This window comes from Cnephaeus nilssonii (assembly GCF_951640355.1).
Source record: "Cnephaeus nilssonii genome assembly, chromosome: 7".
NCBI classification, from domain to species: domain Eukaryota; kingdom Metazoa; phylum Chordata; class Mammalia; order Chiroptera; family Vespertilionidae; genus Cnephaeus; species Cnephaeus nilssonii.
The window spans coordinates 92249194-92269366 of record NC_137078.1 but is presented as its reverse complement, the minus strand read 5'-3'; the positions used below and the strand labels follow the sequence as shown (position 1 = coordinate 92269366).

At 47.7% G+C, this 20173-nt stretch overlaps 2 protein-coding genes across 3 annotated transcripts in view; one reads left to right on the top strand and one right to left on the bottom strand.

Moving 5' to 3' along the window:
• The window catches only part of CAPZB (capping actin protein of muscle Z-line subunit beta), a 123561-nt gene extending 109029 nt beyond the window's left edge, over positions 1-14532 (bottom strand). For both annotated transcript variants that reach the window (XM_079776538.1, XM_079776539.1), the window contains exon 1: positions 14280-14532. In XM_079776538.1, coding sequence (XP_079632664.1) covers positions 14280-14282 — 3 coding nt within the window. In that variant the 5' untranslated portion in view covers positions 14283-14532. The remainder of the gene's footprint in view (positions 1-14279) is intronic.
• The window catches only part of MRTO4 (MRT4 homolog, ribosome maturation factor), a 249769-nt gene that overhangs the window by 141136 nt on the left and 88460 nt on the right, over positions 1-20173 (top strand). The gene's annotated exons all lie outside the window — the stretch shown is intronic.

Sequence of the window (20173 nt, the reverse complement as noted above, 5' to 3'; positions counted from 1 at the left end):
ATCCACTTTTTCGTGGATATTTGCTACTTTGATTCATGTCTCCTATGTACATTATAACAAAAGAGGAGCTATAGATTAAAGGGGCCTGGGTTTGAATCCAGACCTGTCCCTCCTCAGAGCACTAGCTTTCTGGATTGGTCAACCCAATTGCCAGAAAGCTCTTTCACAGCATCATATTGGAAAGTGCGGTCTTTTCATGCATCTGGAGAAGCACGTTCAAATATGTTTTCAAATGGGCCTAAGTTTATGTGGCAGATGAAACAGTGGCCTACCTCGGAGTGTAGAGTCCAGATTCTAAAGTGTTAGGCACAGGACCCTCGCCCCAGCTGCCTAGTGATTGATTTACTGTGGGATCTGAACAAGCCACAGGCCCTGCTTAAGCAGTAACAATTCCACAACATAACAGAGGTCAAAGGCATAAGGTTTAAAGTCAGAGCAGCTGGCTCTGCAACTTATTAGCAATTTACATACGTTTCTAAATTTATATAATTTATAATTTACATAATGTCACAGGATCCTAAATTCATAAGATCTCATGCTAGGAGAATTCTGGGAACTAAACAGCTAAAAATACAGTAGTCCCCCCTTATCCACAGTTTTACTTCCCGTGGTTTCAGTTACCTGCAGTCAACTGTGATCCAAAAATACTGAGTGAAAAATTCCAGAAATAAACAATTCATAAGTTTTAAATGGCATACTGTTCTGAGTAGTGTGATGAAATCTCCAATATCTGCTCCATCTGCCTGAATGTGAATCATCCCTTTATGCACTATTTCCTGCATATGCTACCCACCCATTAGTCACTTAGTAGCCATCTTGGTCATCAGATCAACTATCGAGGAATCACAATGCTTGTGTTCAGGTCAGCCTTATTTTACTTAATAATGACCCCAAAGCAGAAAAGTAGTAATGCTAGCAATTCGGATATGACAAAGAGAAGCTATAAGAGTTTCCTTTAAGTGAAAAGGTATGTATAGGGTGGGGCAAAAGTAGGTTTACAGTTGTTCATATGGAAAATATTTAATAAATAATACAAGAATATATTAATAAATAATACAAGAATAAACTGTTTAGCATACTCAACTGTAAACCTACTTTTGCCCCACCCTGTATGTATAGAAAAAGACATAGCATATATAGGGTTCAGTACGATCCTGGTTTCATACATCCACTGGAAGTATTTTATATATGTATATGTATATATATATATTTATTTTTTTAAATTAATTTCAGAGAGGAAGGGAGAGGGAGAGAGAGAGAGAGAGAAACATCAATGATGAGAGAGAATCATTGATTGGCTACCTCCTGTATGCCCCCCATGGGGATTGAGCCCACAACCCGGGCATATGCCCTTGACCGTAATCAAACCCGGGACCCTTTAGTCCGCAGACTAATGCTCTATCCACAGAGCCAAACCAGCTAAGGCCCACTGGAAGTCTTGGAACAAATCCCCTGCGGATAGTGGGGACTGCTATAGGATAATGCATGTGAAGTGCCAACTGAAGTATGTACTAAGGGATGCTACTGCCTTCCTTTCCTTATTAACTCTGGGGGCCTACTGAATGCTTCAGGTGGTTTGGAATCTGGTTGTGCTTGTTCCAACACAGACCATCACCTGAGGCTTGGAAATAATGTTTTCTCTCCGTAGAGAATATGGCATGTAATGGAATTCAACTCACAGAATTTTATTTGTTAATACAATGCCTCCGGGGGTGCTGGAGTAACAGTCAAGCCTCATAAAGCACTCGGAGTGCATCCCAGAAAGGTCCAGCACTATTTATGTGTCCATGTTCTGCCAGTTAGTCATATGATGGGAGGGCCCTTCCTTAGGGACCATGGCAACCAGTTCTTGTCTGTTATCTCCGGAAATGCTTCCTCAACCATCAATATGTACCAAACAAATACCATGGTTATCAAAATAAAAGCATGATCCTGGGGGAAATTCCCACAATGCTTCAGTGTGCTCTCCATCTGGAATTCAGCAAGCCCAGAAACCACAGTCCATCAACATGGGGAGAAAAATAAACACACCTATCCAGCCAGTTTTATCGTAGGCAAAGGACAAGGGAATTCTAGCTACCAGATAAATGCCTCTGGAGGAAGTTTTTAAAAGAAGGAATGAAGAAATCAAAGTGATTAAGGAAATGTGAAGACTGGACCCATTTCCCAGGAATCTCAACTATTGCCAAATATGATGAAAGGTAATACAGGCTGCCATGAACTTAGGACGTGGAGATCCTGCCCATCTTGTGAGCAGGTGTTGACATGCACAGCCTAGCGCTCTGAGATAAAAAACCTCTGTGTGTGTGGCTGCACCTCTTGGAATTGGACTAATTAGTTTTCTGTTGGCTATCTATGTAAGCAGCTAACTATGGCCTCTCTGCTTAGTTCTGGCCCTCGCTGCAAGTAAGACACAGCCAGGGCATGGAGTAAGTTGGCCCCAAGTTCAAATGCTAGCATGGTCACTGACAGCTATTAACCCCATACTCTGTTCATCATTTCAGAGTCCACCTGGATGTACACAGAGAAGAGGAGGGAGGGCAGAGAAGGGGGAAAAAAACCCTACAGTACTCAAGGCCTCAAAAGTGATTCCAAACCCTGAGCATAGTTAGAAGTTACTATGTGGGAAATATAGTTAGAAGTTACTATGTGGGAAATGAGGCTCCCTTTTAAATGAGAAGCTGCAAGCTCATTCTTGAATTTTAACATGCGCTCCGTTTACATTATTCTTATTTAATACTGTCAACTACCTTGTGAAGGGAATATTATGTCCACTTTACTGATTAGGAAGTAGAGGCTCAGAGAGATGATGTACCTAGTTCAAGCTCACACAGTACAGAAGCAGCCACACAGTGGGATTCAGATCCAGAGGGATTCAGATCCAGGAGTCTCCTTCCATCCACTATCCTATACCAGGCCGCCTTCCAACAATTGGTTTTGTTTGTTTTTTTACCATTTCCTTTATCTTGCCTCCTTCATATACCCAAACATTCTACATGCCTTAAAATCAAACACATGCCCTTAAAATAAAACATTAAACCCCTGAGGCAGCAGAATCTTACAGGTCTCTGGTGGGTCACAAAGAGTACAGTACCTCTGACAACTTGCCTGTCACCTTCCGAAAAAAGGAGAAAATTGATCAAAAAATAAGCACCGGACCTGGGGAACGGGGGTTGAGATGAGGGTCACTGGTTAGCACCAGGTCCTGCTCCTCTCAAAGGCCCTAGGTACCAAATGTAACTGGCACTCCAAGGTTGGCCACTCATAACAAGAGAAAGAAAAAAAATTAAGCCATTTTCCAGAAGAGTGACTTTTATTATAACCTGGCAGTGCCACTTGAAACAACTTGTTCACAGAGAGGCAGGTGTATGCTCTGCAAGGCCCATAACCAACAAGGCTTTCCACTGAGCTGTGGGAAAAGCAATGCCTCCCATTCAGAACCGAGCATCAACACGCGGTCCAAACTCTCTCCAACTGCTTCCACACCTGCAGTCTCTCTTGGCTCTCACAGCATGCTAAGAGTCTGTGTCAGTAATAATCACACAGTGTTATTACTGATGTCAATAATAATAGTTACTGCCGAAGCCGGTTTGGCTCAGTGGATAGAGCGTCGGCCTGCAGACTCAAGGGTCCCGGGTTCGATTCCGGTCAAGGGCGTGTACCTTGGTTGCGGGCACATCCCCAGTAGGGGGTGTGCAAGAGGCAGCTGATCGATGTTTCTCTCTCATCGATGTTTCTAACTCTCTATCCCTCCTTCTTCCTCTCTGTAAAAAATCAATAAAAATATATGAAAAAAAATAGTTACTAAAAAAATAATAATAATAAATTTTTAAAAATTTTAAAGCCCAGTTGGCATGGCTCAGTGATTAAGCATCGACTTACAAACCAGGAGGTCACAGTTAGATTCCCAGTCAGGGCACAATGCCCAAGTTGCAGGCTCGATCTCCAGTGTGGAGTGTGCAGGAGGCAGACAATCAATGATTCTCTCTCATCATTGATGTTTCGATCGCACTCTCTCTCCCCCTTCATCTCTGAAATCAATAAAAATATATTTTAAGTAATAATAATAGTTACTGTTACCATGTGTCTGGATTTATATGTATTAACTCATTTAATCCTCATAAAATCCATCTGAAATAGACACTTTTATTCTCACCACTTCACTGTGAGACAAGGAAACTGAGGCAGAGAGTGAAGGAAGCTGCCCAAGTCTACGGGCTTGGACCTGAACCCAGGCAGTCTGGCTCCAGAACCTGCCTTTCACTGCCCCTGAACTCTAGAATCAAAACTGCCTAGGATCTTTCAAAAGCTCCCAGGATGGCTAGTTGTGTGACTTTGGGCCAAGTGCCCAGTGTCTACCATGTACAGAGTCATCAATGAATGCCAGTGCAATTAAGATCCCTGTTCCCCCCAAGCCCTGATCCCGCCACTGCCAGCACCTCCAGACAGTCTCAATGCCAGCAGTGGCTGAACGCATGAAGAATGTGCTGACCTCATCTTGGAGGCAGACCCGCTCTGCTCCCTCCGTGCTTGTCCTTCCTACCTGAAGTGACACTGACTGACGAGGAGCCCACACTGACTTCATGAGAAGCCAAGGGCTCAAGTCCAAAGGGAGATCTGGACACTGCTAGAAAGCCTCACACCAGACTCAAATGCCCTAGTGTTTAGTCTGTTTTAGGCTGAACTACATGAACTGCTGATATTCAACCATTTCTGACATAGAAAACAGCCATTTCATGTGGTTCAACCTAATGGAGGAGGAGCCCTTACATTTATTAAGGGCTTACTAGACATACATCCATTCATTCATCCATTCATTCAACAACCAACAGTGGTAGAGAAGGGGCTGTCACAATGACGAGGATGTGACAAAGAACAACTGTGCTGTCCAGAAAGCAAAGGTGCACCCTACAGATGGCAGCCTAAGGCATGTCTAACACTTGAAGATTTAGCAGGTTTCTTTCCAAAAAGAGACCACAGCTCAGAAAGTTCCAGCTGCTTTCATTTAACAATTCAAACTAAAAAACCCCCACAAACTTTAACTTCTAACCTAAACCCAGACTTTGGCCACTGTAGTCAGTCAGACAGAACCTCTCCCAATCCCAGTTTCCTCATCCATAAAATAAGAGTCCTGGTGAGTCCATGTACATGAGAGGCAAGACAGCGGAGCTGAATAAGCATGAGCTTTCGAGTGGGATAGACCTGGATCCACTAACTAGCTGCCACTAACCAGCTGGGGGCCCTTAGGCAAGTCACTAACCCTTTCTGAGCCACAGTTTCCTGAACTTCACAATGAGGAAACAGCTTCCCAGGGTTGGAGCTGAGAGAGTTAGAGATAGTGACTGTGAGTATCCAGCAGAGACACTGGCAGAAGGAAGGTGCTATTGCTGTGACTAATAGAGCATCCAGGAAGGACTACTTAATAACGTAAGGGATGAGACTGCTACCTCAGGCCACCTCCAATTTCTGGTCCATGAGTGTTCCACTTGATACAAGTCAGAGACCACCAGGGGTCCACACCCACTATGGCTGAAAGAGATTTCAAGATGGGAGCTGTCTGAAGGAGAATACACAAGGAAGGACAGTGCACTTAGAAATTCTCAAAGCACCTAAGTGGCCAAGCCTGGCCACTGCTGTGTCAGGGTCTATGTTCCTCGATGATGGGTCTGCATCCAGCCCCAGGGACCCACACTGACTGGGAGTCGCCAGTAAGCTATACTCAGCAGAGAAGCAAAGACTGTTAAAAAACAAGCCAGATATGAGACAGGGAACATTCAAGAGTAGCTCCTTCAGTGGCCACAGCGGCCTGAAATCAGACTTCACTGGGAGTGTGTGGCGGATAAAAGCTCCTCCTTTCATTTTTTCAGCACAAAATTGTATCCTGGAAGCCTGTCCAAGCAAAGCCAGATACACCCATCAGGGCCAGAGCCTCATAATGGAGAAGCCTGAGTAGCAACATCAGAGGTGAGGAATCCACACTTGCTCCCGTCTACCAATCATGGCTACGAATGGGAAGGGAAAAGGGCATTGGGCATCACCAAGAAATGCTCAATTCCAACAGGAGACTGCTCGCTATTCACATATCCCAGAAGAAAGGTAAGTGCAAAAGCATTTTTTCATGACCTTAATAGTTTTAATAAAAGATATTTCACTTGGTAAATGTAATGAGTCCTCTGCCTAAATCTTTTTATGAAAACCTCTGAGATAGTTAAGTCCAAATAATGTTAAATAATATAATGGTTTCAGATCAGATCCGAACTCAGAAGGGTGGTGCTGAGTTGAGTGCTAAAAGAGGAAGCTTCACAGAGCAGTGTAAGCAGTGGTTGGAGAAGTTCAGGGTCTGAGCCAGTGGTAACAACTGCTTGTCATCTGCAATAAGAACTTTTCAGCCAGAAAACACTGGGCTGGAAGCCCTTAAGAGGTAGATCCTTGGGCAAGGGCTCTACCTCTTTGGGGATCTCGGCAGAATAAGGGGCTATTACTTGCCTTCCAGGTTGGCTGGGAGGTTCAATGAAACACCACCTATCAGCCAACTGTATTGATAAAATAATCATATAACAACCAACACTCCTGCTGTAATTACAAAGGTTCAGGCAGAGTCTACACTTTCTGCACATAAACTCACCTAAGCCTGTGGTCGGCAAACTGCGGCTCGCGAGCCACATGCGGCTCTTTGGCCCCTTGAGTGTGGCTCTTCCACAAAATACCACGGCCTGGGCGAGTCTCTTTTGAAGAAGTGGCGTTAGAAGAAGTTTAAAAATTTGGCTCTCAAAAGAAATGTCAATCGTTGTACTGTTGATATTTGGCTCTGTTGACTAATGAGTTTGCCGACGACTGACCTAATCCTCACAATAATCCCTACAGGACAAGTGGATGGAACCACCAGGGTTGCTGCCTTGGAAGAAATATGACTACTGGTCAGGGCATTTATCACTGGGAAGTTGTAGATGAAGGCTCCTCTCCACAGATTTGCAGAGACATCGGGACAGGAGGGGCAGGGAAAGGGAAAGGCGAGCGGGCCCCCACGCCCACTAGTGTTGGAATTTCACCACCTGGTTCTGCACTCATGCCCAAGTCCGTCACAATCTCAGACTTACCTGCTCCATCTGCCTCCTCCATTTAACATTAAGACTCACATTCTAACAGGCCTATCTGACTGCTCCCAGAGCGTCCATGAATGGGTGACCTAATGAAAAAAACACCAGAGACAGAGGTGCCTGGTGTCCAGAGCACAAGCGAGTCACTACCCAGGAAGGACTGGTTTCCACGCCTGTGGACTGAGGGTGACGTGAGAACCTGCTTCACAGGGCTGCTTTGGGTATTAAAAAGTGGTCTGTCCAAAAGACCTCCTGTCACTGTTACAGCCACCATGTAGCACCTCCACTCTGCAGCTCTGGTCCCTGTCCTCCTCAGCAGACTGGGTGGCTTCGACATCCTTTTGCCCAGAGCCCAATGCCGTGCAAATTTTTAAAAATATATTTTTATTGATTTCAGAGAGGGTGGTAGAGGGAGAGAGAGAAACATCAATGATGAGAATCAGTGATCAGCTGCCTCTAGCACACCCCGCATCGGGGATCATGCCCGCAACCTGGGCATGTACCCTGACCGGGAATCAAACCCTGACCTCCTGATTCATAGCTCAACGCTCATGCCGTGCAAAATGAGCAGAAATCTGATGCCACAACAGATAGAGAATGACTGGGCAGATGGATCACTGGGCTATCCAGAATGAAATCCCCAGTCAGTTGTTAATAGGATATCAGGCTTTGCAGACACCACTATCTTAGGATTTAAACTGACCAGAAATAGTTGCTGGTCAATGATAAACCATCTTATCAGAATGCCTTCATGGGCTCTCTGGGGACAGAAGCGTCACCCTCAGCCCCAGAGGTGGTAAATCACAACGTCTCATTCTGCCCCTATCTTTCTCAACCATTCCTTCCTTTCCATATCCACAGTCGCACAGTGGCCAGGACCTTTGTAGCCGCACAGCTGATGCTTGCAAATGCCTCTTTGGCTTCCCGGATCCTTCCTGCAAACCCCAGCCAGATGACTCTTCCTAAAATACCGCCTCTCTGCCAGCCTCCTCAAATTTCTACCTGCCCTGTCAAAAATGTAACTGGCTCCACACTGTCTCAGATCAAATGCAAACTCCTTAGACTAGCAACTCAGGCGCTCCACAACTCACTCCCCAGACTGAGGTCCCTAAACTCGCTCTGTCTCCTCCATGGCTGGTCCCCAAACTCACAAGGCAGACCAGACCCCTGACCTTGCTTTTGGTTCCAGACCTCTACCTAGAATGGCCTCTCCCTGACTGCTCCCAACCCCATCCTCCCTGCCTGGGCAAGGTTTCCCCGGGCTTCACGAGTGTAGGCTGGAGTGGTCTACAGCAGTGGTTGCCAACTGGTGGTCTGCGGACCACTGGTGGTCCATGAGGTCCGAAAGGTTGGCGACCGCTGGTCTACAGGGCTTCCTGGAGGAGGTGGAATGCAAGTCAAGCCTGCAGAGATGGCAGGCGTGGCCCCTTGTTCCGTCTTTCCTATTACCACTTCCTTCCTGCTGCACTTAACTTTCTCGATGCATCTTGCCTCCCCTTTTGGATTAGAGGACAGGGATTATGGCTTCTATTTGTGTCCCTTACTCTATGGAAAGCAGAATAAGGCAAATAGTGATCACAGCTACCACTTACTGCGGTACCAGATTAAGTACATTACACATTTCATTTCTTTCGCCTGGCATCCCTATAAAATGTTACCCTCCAGAAACTGAGGCCCTGGCCGGGTAGCTCAGTTGGTTAGAGCGTCTTCCCTTCCTGATACACCAAGATTGCGGGTTCATCCCCGGTCAGGGCACATACAAGAAACAACCAATGAATGCATAAATAAGTAGAACAACAAATCAATGTTTATCTCTCTCTCTCAAATAAAATTTAAAAATCAATCATAAAAAAATTTGAAAAAGAAGAAACTGAGGCAAAGGGAGATTAGGTCACATACTGAGTGGCAGAGACAGGACTCCAACCCAAATCTGCCAGGCCCACGTTCTGTGGAACAGGCAGCAAACAAAACGCAGCCACCTTTCTGCTCACACCACTCATTCACTCAGTGCTCATGAAGCGCTTACCAAGCACCAGGCGACCAGTGCAAGGTGCGGGGCAGTTAATGAGAACCAAGCAGACAAGGTCCCTGCTCTCACAGAGCTCGCATATGCTGTCCCCAGTCCTGACCCTCTTCTTCCAAGCCTGGGGGCTCCACCAGGCACAGGATCAGACCTGACACCTAGCACCAGGCTGGGCAACAGGTGGTGTCCAGGGCACAGGAGCCTTGACTTCTGTGGTAAAGTAGAGCCTCAGGCTCCTTTAGGGAAAGTTTTCCTTCAAGGCATGGCCCAAAGCCAAGCCAACTTGAAATAAGCCTTCAGTAGGCAGAAGGAGTGGAGGAAAGGGGACGAGCTCCGGAGTCAGAAAACCCAGTTCCTCCACTTAGTAGCTATTAGAGGGACTAACCACATACCCCTTTGAACCGCATCTGTAAAATGTGATGAGAATAATAGTTAATACTTACATAATTATGTGCCAGATGTTGTTTGAAGTCCTTGACATGCATTATTATCTCATTTAATCCTCACAAAAGCCTTATTAGGAGGTACTGTTATCATCCCAAGGCAGTCAGTCTGGCTCCTAAGTCCTAACTTCTTAAATTATGCTGCCTCCCTCCTAAGGCTGAACCCTCCTGGCCAGGCTGTTGCAGGAGGATACACTAGGCCAGTGGTCGACAAACTCATTAGTCAACAGAGCCAAATATCAACAGTATAACGATTGAAATTTCTTTTGAGAGCCAAATTTTTTAAACTAAAACTTCTTCTAACGCCACTTCTTCAAAAGAGACTCGCCCAGGCCGTGGTATTTTGTGGAAGAGCCACACTCAAGGGGCCAAAGAGCCACATGTGGCTCGCAAGCCGCAGTTTGCCAACCACGGCACTAGGCTAAAGCACCTGGTGCAGTGCATGGCACGTACCTGGTGTCATTTAGACGTCATGTCCACCTCCTTACACCGAAACATTAACCTGTAAAGGCCACGTTTGGAAATGGCATTGCTCTAGCTGGTCCTAATACAGGTGATCTTGCCATTGCATCCTTTGGGCTTCTGCACCCTACTTTCCTTGGGATCTTCTGCAAGGAGAAATGGGACAAAATCCTGTACCCCTACAGCCCGGTGCTCACTGTTTCTGAGGAACACAGTGAGCGTCCACACAGGTGTCAGGTGGAACCAGATCTGCATCCCAGGCCTGCCTTTCACATTGGTCACTCAACTTCTCACTCAAGCTTCAGGTTCCTTGTAAGTAAAACGGAGGATAAGGTATAACCTAGTCACGTTTCTGGGTCACAATAGACCCTCCGTCAGTGGTAGCTACCCAGGTTAGAAGGGTAGGACTTGGTGGATGGAGAGCTTCTGTTCTGCAGAGGAACAGACGATGTGCACTGCAATTCACTTCCACAGTGATGGCAGAGACCAGGGCAGGTACCGCTCCAAAAGATCTGGGAGTGAAGCCTGGCGCAAGCCCCAACTTTCTCTTAAGTCTCCTGCCATATCTCACCCAGATGTGCTTATAATTACATTAAACAAGGCTCTTCCTCCTTAGACTTTAGGCATATTAAATGTGCCCCTCCTCCACCCCAATAATGTAAGCTGTGAGGGCACAGACCCTTGCCTGTCTTGCTCATCACTGTGTCCTCAGCACATAAAGCAGCACAGAGAAGGCGGTTAACAAATATACGGTGCGTTAATGTTATCCTGTAGCTTCAGGTAGCCCCCAACACCCTTCTGCATGTGCCTGACAGCAAACATTTCCCCAACTGGGAAACAGGAGTCTCAATGGTCGAGGCACCTCCCCAGCCATTTCTCTGTGCTGTCAGTAATCTGTCCTCTCTCCTTCCCCCACAGAACATAAGAGAAATACAGGACTTCCAAGTTATAAACAAGAATATCTGCTTTCGGATGTATGATTTATCATCTCCTTAATCTCAAACTATCAATCGTTGGCTACTTTTTCAAGCATTCCACCAAACAGAGGCCAATTGGATTTAAATGAACAGGGCTGTATATATCCATGAGGGATGTATCTACCCACACCAGGAGACCAGCCAAGACACATTAGTGTTAACTATACTGTTACACTTTGTAATAATATGACAGGCATCACCTATCAGCTTCTGTCAGGCAAAACCATCTGTTAGTCAGAGAGCCAACTCGTAAGGGGGCCTCACCTGCCCCTTCCCTGGGACAGCCCCACCACCAGTACCAGAATCATAACTCCGAGTCAGAGTGATAATTCCTAAGTTAGAAGCTAGAGCTGTGTAAGGAAAAATGCTTTAAACTATAAGGCACTTACAAACAGTGGTAAGATTATTACCTGCTAAGGGAATGCATATAAATTCCATTTGCCTATGCATCTTAACTGATGCCAACAAAAATCATGGAATTTACTCCAAAGTCCAATGCATTTCAGATTCTCAAACGCTAGTTTCCTCCATGGATAACCGAGATCTAGCTATTTGCTCTACCTTCAATAAAAACCACAGTGTTCTTAATTCATTTACCTATGCTGCAACCCCATACCACCACTTCTGTCCTACCCCAACTGTCTACACAGTTTATGTCAGAGTATTCTGGTAGAGGATAAATTTGACAATAAGCAGTCAGAAATTACTTATCAACCGAGGGCTGTACTAAGAACAAGTCATTGAGAGAATGAGTATGAACTCCAAGAGACTAAGTTCATGGACATAGACACACCCCCAGAAAAGAGCGCTCCAAGCCACTTCCTTCAGTGCCAGGGATAGAGCCATGGAAAACACAGACAACAATCCCTACCCTCAAAGAGCTCCCGTTCTGGCCCCAGCTAACTATGCCTGCATCACCATACTACTATTTCACTATTAAACAGAGTCCCCTATGCAAAGGACCCAGCACACAATCCACAGTCAATAAATGCTCCTGTGCTTCCCTCAATAGCTCAGTTGGTAGAGGACGGTAAATGCTGCATCTCTGAGCACCCCATTATTATGTTTTCTAAACAGTATCCTTTATATCTTCCCACACTTAAGCAGCCTGGGACAACGGGAAGGATAAAGTTAGAGCCTGCCCGGTTTAGAGTACTTCCACTGACTGAGCAACACCTTGATTAAGTTATCCAACCCTCTGAGTCTCAGCAGAATTCTTTTTCTGTAAAATGGAAACAGCAATTCCTCAAAGGGCTCTATATGGATTAAATGAACTGATACAGGTGAAGCTCATAGCCCCCCAAGATATGTTAGCCCTTTTCCTCCACCCCTCCCATAGTCCTTGCAGACTGTCCAAATAAGACCCAACATGGACCCTTTGAGAAGCCTCCTGGGTCATTTAAGGGCATTTCCCCATCACATTTGGATAACCTGGCACCCAGGGCTAAGGCAAGATACCCCTCCCAGCTTTGAGTAGCCCCACCTGTCAACCCCACCCACTCTCCCCTGCTTTTGTCCCAAGAACAAATTTACAAAACCTCACTCCACTTTTAAAGTCCTCACCCAACTCTGTTAAGAAGTGTCTTTCTCCACACAGGCCTAGGGCTGGGCCACCACCCCCTGCAGCCGGTTCTCCGCCAATGAAGAGAAGTCCAACAGCATGGAAAATGGCATCGGCCACATTTTTAATTAATATACAGGAAGGCATCAAGAAAACACTTGGGACAGTCTGAATTAGTCATCCTAGTTTAACAGCAACATCCCTTAATTAAACAAGGAACCAATATCCTCAAACCCTTTGGAGCCCAAAGTCCACATGCAAATATCTGCCCAGCCTGGGTGGGAGGAGCAGGTGGACAGCCAGAGCTCTGTCAGCGCACTCTCCCAAGAGCTCCTTGGCCATGTGGGGCAGAAGCCCTCTGGCCCTTCCAGCCGAGGTGCTGGGCCCGCTCTGCACAAGGTGGCAAAGGGGACAGGAGAGCAGGTGCACATGTGCGAGCCTGTGTGAAGCCTCGGGCCGCCCGGAGAGCACCTGCCTTCATTACCAAAACAAACACCACGAGTGGAGCTGGCTTCTCCCTCCGAGACTAGCTCACCTGATCCAAGACACCTCCATAATCAGCAGTTCCAACCCTTACGAGCTGACAGTTCAGGGGGAAAGGGAGGCTGCGCCTGCTGGGGTGCATCGTGTCCAGGCCGTATGTTGCCCTCGGGGCCGGCCGGCTCCCCCAAGGGCTGCGGCCTCACAAGGGTGATTGTGCGTTCATCCCTGTCCCGTCGGCTCCCCCACCCTCATCCCTCCGCTCACTCGGGCCCGACCGCCGGCAGGACGCTCTGCAAGCACCGCACCCGCGCACCCGCGGAAGGGCCCGCAAAGCGCCGCGCTGCCTTCCGGGGACAGATGCCCGCCCTTCCTTCGCTCCCTCCCAGACGGCTTCCCCAGAAGGGGCAACCCTCAAACCTGCGTAAGCACAACCCCACTCCGGGCTGGAGAGCTCCCCGCGCTTCCCAGAGATGGCGAAGAAGGGGAAGGGAGGGGACCACCTGGGACGGGGGCAGGGCAGGGAGCAGGGCCCTGGAGGGAGGGTAAAGCCTAGGGCAGAAGGGGGCTGGCGCGGGCAACTCTGAAGACTGGTGAGAAGTCCTGGGAAGGGGATCATGGGGGGTGGGGTGGGGTGACGTCCAAGCGGAGGCATGGGCGGAGGAGGAGGAGGAGGTCCAGACTAATGACCAAAGAGAGAAGAGAAGATTCAGGCTGAAGCCATGGAGGAGAGGAAACAAGTATAGGCTGAGGCCACTGGAGGAGTTGACGGGGTCCGGACTGAGGCCATAGAGGATGGCGACAGAGGCCTGGCCTGGGCCATGGGAGGGAGAAACGACGGCCTAGCCTAGACTACAGGGAAGAGGAATGGAGACCTGGCCCAGGCCATGGAGAGGAGAAGGGAAGAGCACGCCTGGGTCACCGGAGGGGGTGCCTGGCCCAGGGTCCAGGAGGGTCCAGTGTGGGCTATGGAGGAGACTAGCCTGGACCCCGAGGTGGAGAGGGGGACGCCAAGGGCGGGGACTGGGAGGGGTGGCAGGGTCGCTGCCCACCCGAGCCGCCCGGGCCGGCGGCCCCTCCGGAGCCGGCAGGGATGGTGTCTACCTGAGGTCCGGGACCCCGCCCCTCCCCCACCCGGGAGAACCCACCCTTCACGGACCGGGTTCGGCGCGGGGAAGGGGACGTGAGCTCCGGCGGGGGCCCGGGGGCTGGGGGAGGCTGACATCGGGCTTTTACCATGGTGGCGGCGGCGGCGGCGGTCCCGGTCCCGGCGTCTGTGGCTCTCCCCCCAGCAGCAGGGCCCGGCGCTTCCACTTCCCCGGGTGCCCAGGAGTGAACATCCGGGTCAGCGCCCCCCTCCCCCCCGCGCCGGGCCGCCGCCACCTTCCTTCCCCGCCCCGGCCGGGCCCGGGCCCGCCCCCACGCAGCCGGCTCTCGGCCAATGAGCGCGCAGGGCCGCGGCGATCGCCAAGTATGGAGCGCGGCGCGGGGGGGCGGAGCGCCGATCAGGGAAGTGAGGGGCGGGGCCTGCAGGCGGGACCGGGCGCGGCGGCCGGCGGGGTGGGCGGGCCGCGCTCCGTGCCCCGCGTGGCGGCCCGGTCCGCGCCGGAGCTGACACCGGGAGAGGACTCACGCCCGCACCCAGATCCGACCATCCGCTCCGGGGCTGCAGGAGCGGGTGGCCTCGGAGGACCCGTGCCCGCGGACCTCCCGAGCGCGGATGCGGAAGGCACTGGGGCTGGGAGGGGTCAGTCCCTCCCCACCCCACCCGGGACACGCGCTCACTCCCGCGGCGGACCCGGAACTGGTGCTATCCGCGGGCCCGGCCCAGCCCGGAGAGAGTGTAGTGCGTGAACCTGAAATGGAAAACCAGTGCTGCTACGTGTGGGACCTGGAGCGAATCGCTGCACCTGAGCCCGATCTCTTAAAAAAAAGAGCCTTGGGCCATGGCCAGTTTGTTTCAATGGTTAGAACGTCGGACCGAAGGGTCAGGGGTTCGATGCTCGGTCAAGGGCATGTATCTCGGTTGCAGGTTCCAGCCCCAGCAGGGGCACGTGGGGGAGGCAACCAATCTGTGTGTCTCTCTCAGGTCGATGTTTCTCACTCTCTCTCTGCCTCCTCCCTCCCTTCCACCCTCTAGAAATCAATGGAAAAAATATCCTCAGGTGAGAATTTAAAATAATAATAAAAAGAAAGAGCCTTGAGCACTTACTGTATACCAGGCCTTGTTTGAGGCACCAAAAGATAAAAGGTGAACAAGACGTAAAAATGTCCTTTTAGCTACCAGCTACAGGATAGCTGTGAGTGTGACACAGGAAATGATTAGAAAACTGGGCTCAATAAATGTTAGGTGTTGTATTTTTACACGTGCTACAGAGAACCAGCCCATTTGTCCAGTGGGGCTGCCTCCACAGAATGACTCCGATATTCTTTTTCTTTCCCCCTCTTCATTCAATAAATATTTGTTGAGCTAGTTCTGGAAGTCAGGAGACCTGGGATGCTAACCCTCCCCTCCCTAGCTTGCTCACTCTTGTGAGAATCAAATCGGTCACCTATGGGGATTGTAAATTGTAGTATTGCATAAATGACAGGAATTATTACCATGTCCTAGCACTCTCTGCTAACCCGGAGAACTCAGTAGGGTACAACCGGCCACCAACATAAAAGGTGACATAAGTCCCACAAGAATGATTCAGACCTGTTTTGGGGAATTCAGAGAAGGGATTCTTTTCACTTAGTAAGTATTGAGCACCTACTGTATACAAGCACAAGGCCCTAGGGATAAAGTAATGAACAAGACAGTCATTGTTGCAGATCTTGAACATTGCAGGGGAGACAATCAACTACTATAAATAGATAAGAGTGTCAGGTGATTGGAGACGTGGCGAAAAATCAGAGTGAGTAAAATGAGGCCAGAGGAGGCCTAACGTAGTAATATTTAATCAGAAGGAGGCACAAGCAAGGGCAAACACCCCATGGGGACAGTCCCATGGGACAAGGTGGCTGTCCTAGATTGAGCAAGGGGAGAGTGGTGGGAGCCACTCCGAGAAGTGCAGAGCAGTAGCTGGACACTCTGCCCTGGGCTTTCAAAGGATCAGGAGGCTGCTGTGTTCTGAATGGACTGTAGGGGGACTAGGGCTGTGAGAAAGCTAGTTCTGTGTGCAAGGCATGTTTTATTTATTTGAAAAGCACTTAATGGGGCTCCCTCTGTGATAGACACTGTTGACCACTTTACAAATAATAACTCATTTAATTCTCATAAAGGAAATCCGAAGAGGTAACCCAAGGTCACACAGCAGAGAGACAAAGGTGCTTTTATCGGGGCAGTAACATGGAGGTGACACGAAGAGATCACATTCTGGGTTTTTGCTGATGGATTGGTGGTGGGCATGAAAATAAGGAGTCAAGAATGATACTAAGATCCTTAGCTTGATCCACATTGGGAGGATTTGCCATTTATTGATCTGTGGAAGATTATAGGAGAAAGGGATTTGGGCGGGGGAGGGGTAGCATAAGAGTCAGTTGGGGGCAAATTATGTTTGAACTTGCCTTTGGAAGTTAAAATGGAGATGCCAAATAAGAAATCATGGAAGCCTGGAGTTGGAGGAAGAAGTTGGAGTTGGTGATAAACTTATGAGAACTATCAGCTAATAAATGATAGTTTAAAGTACTGAAGAGCATAAGACAACTAGGTGAGCTCATTTAGGAGGTGAATGTAGAGAGAAGAGGTCAAGAAGATAAAGAGGAACCAGCAAGGCAACTGAGAAGGAGGACCAAGAAAAGGGGGTGTCCCTCCTGGAAGCCAAGGGATAAATAAGGGCGTGAGGGAAAGTTTTGAGAAAGACGCAACACTTGAACTGTTTAACCGAAGAAAATAAGATTGAAAGGAAGCCTTGTTCAAAATGCATTTCGTGTATTTTCTCGTGTGAGCCTCACTACAACCCTATGAGGGCAGTGCTATAATTCCCACTGTACAGATGAGGGAACTGAGGTACAGAAAGGTTAAGTAACTTGCCCAAGATCAGAAAGCTAATGATTTCAAAGCCAGGCAGTCTGGGATCAGAGGCTACACTCATAACCCCAGATTTGATTATGTTGCTTCTCTGCTCAAAAACCTTTGAAAGTTGTTACCTCATAATAAGAGGGCTCAGGAACTAACCCAGCATGGCTGCTCCCCATTTCTGCTTCTTTTGATGCATCTGCTACATTCTTCCTTTACTGTCTGGCATCTTCAGCTTTCAACCCTATTCCCTCGACATGTCAGCCTGTATAAGGTCCATCCAGGTGACCTTTGTCCTCTTTTATTCTCTGCATCAACTGGCTATATTAACTGGCAAATTCTTTTTGTTTCATAATTCAGATCCCAAGACAGAATTCAATGAACTCTTAGCGTTGACAGCTCACGTCCACAGATTGGCTGCCCATAGGTCAGAGCTCATCCCTTGACCAGTCAACTATTGCTATGAGCATAGGGCCATGTGGCATTAAACATGACTGCCTACAAGGGGCTGTAGAGAAGCAGGCAAGCACCATAAATAGTTTTAGTATTGTTTCTCCTCTCTTCCTCTTTCAAAGACCCAATCCCCTTCAAGTTCTCACTATCATATTTTCCCACCTGCCACTCCTCCTTTTTGTTCTCATGAACTGACTTCCATCTCACCTCCTGTACCTTACTTTATGATTTCAGCCTCCATAAGCATAATCCATCAGAAATCTTACTGATTTCTCCCTTATTCATTTCTTCCCTACCAATGAGTTTTCCCTTCTCCTGTCTTCAGATACCCTCTCCTATAATTGCACAATCTCAGAAAGCACAATTGTAAAGATCTCAAATCCAACTTTAGCCTCCTTATTGCAATATCACACACAGGCATTTTTTCAACCTCATCAAGACCTGCAAACCCTGACCTGCCAGATTTTCACCTTTCTCTTCCCCCTCGTGCTCACTTCCCTCCTTACCAGCTTAGTAATGATCATTATACTCACTTCCTTGGAAAAACCCATTACCCTTTTGTCCCGTCCCTTCTAACTTGCCTAACATAGTTAAGACCAGCCAATCTCCTACTCTATGCTTAAATCAGAATATACAAACATGGCTGGGAATTAAAAGTGACTAGAATCACTTTAAATTGATGACCACAAATTTCAAAGGAGCCTAGCATTCCTGCCTTGCAATCCTGCTCTATTTCCCTGCTGTATTCAATTCCTCACACTCCACAAGGATGGTTTTTCACTCTTCTTCCTCCTTTGTCTCTTCTCATCTTCACTCTGAGCAGATGAGCTTGCCTCTTACATCAGAGATAACAGAACCCATCAGACAGGAGCCCTCTCACCTACCAACAACTCTGCACCTTGCCCACGTTCTCTGCCTTCCCTACTCTTACAGTGGATGAAGGTTCTGCGCACCTATCAGAACCAACCCCTTCCATGACACTCTGCATCCCTCTTTCCTTAGTCACCAATGTCTCCCTCTATACTGGATTATCCCCACCTTCTGAAAATAACATGCCACAATATCTCATGTTTTAAAAAAAGTTTTAACAAAAATCTCCTTGATCCTGCATTTCCCGCCAGCCACCTCCCCGTTTTCTCGCTCCCCTTCACATCAAAACTTTGTTTCCACACCAACTCCACTAGCTTCTCAGATCAGTCTGGGTCGAGCTTCTGCCTCCACCTGTTGACCTGGAAACTCCAGGTTGCAGAAACCAGGGGCCATTTGGGGGCCTCATGTTACTGCTGACTTCTCTTCCTTGGTGCACCTCTCTTGGTGCTCGGGTCTCTGTGGTCCCTGTGATAGAGTTCCTCATCCTTTTCTGAGGGCTCAGTTCTGGGACCCCTTCTTTTCTGTATCTAACGGCTCTTTGGTCACTAGGGATCTTCAGCACCTAGAACATAGTAGGTGCTCAGTGAAGACCAGTGAAGTAAAGTAATAAATATTAACATCGTTGTGTGGACAAAACTGAATAATAAAGTAATGGCTACTTTTAATTGACTGGTTACTATGTGCTAAGCTGTTGTATTGTCTCATTGATTCTTCCCAACAATCCTTTGAGGTAGGCACTTCTATTATTATCATTTTATAGAAGAAGAAGTTGAGGCTTAGATGAAATGACTTGCCTACGATTACACAGATAAGTGGATAAATCCATCCTCACTTTTGTATTTCTGACTCAAAGTTTTTTCTCAGAATCACTAAATTGAGATCATATGTAGGAAAATGCTTTGTAAATGTCAAAAGATGATACTACATTCTAGCATATAACATGACAACTTGCACACAGTAGGTGACCATATATGTGTTTGAGGCAGGGTGGCAGGGAAGCCCAGAGCCAAATAGGACCACCACCCAAGGAATGAAGCAATCTCCAGGTGAAACTAAATACTAAATTTTTTTGTGATGCTCATCAGCTACTACAGAACACGTAAAAGCAGGCATTGCTCAGAAGTTCACCCAACATGGTTTCTATCTTCCCTTCTTCAATTAAGTAGTTCACCCAACATGGTTTCTATCTTTCCTTCTTCAATCCACAGCTGCAACTGTTGGATTAATAAATGCACAAGTGTCCAAGGGCTGGGGTTTGCTTAGCTCCTAAATCACCTCTGATTTAAAGGCCTGGGACTGCTTCCTGAGTTGTGGATCTTGGATTACTAACAGTGGTTTCAGATGTTTTATTTTGTCTTTGGAGATACAAGAGAACTCTAGAATTAGCCAGCTTTTAACCCCTCGCTAGACCAGGAGGGAAGAAACACTACCTGATAATTTCATTTTCCCCATCATTCAGCTGGTTTAGAGGCCACTTCTCAGGTATCTCCCACATATGCACACCCTCTCTTTTCTATAACTTAACCTTTCCTCATCCCAATTTAGTTTGGGTGGAGTTGAGCCCACCTCCAGCTCCAGAAGAGAGGATTCTGATTGGCTGAAGCCAAAGTATGGCCTTGGCCATGCTTATTGGTTCGGGGATGGGTCTTTGACAGAATTTGGGCCATAGTGTTTTCTACAGAATACTGATCAAAATAAACTCTGCATAACAACAAAGTGACAACAAATACATATCTATCAACAAGTGAATCTAAAAATCAAATGAATAAAAAATCTGATGAACAGAATAAACTGGTGAATGAAATAG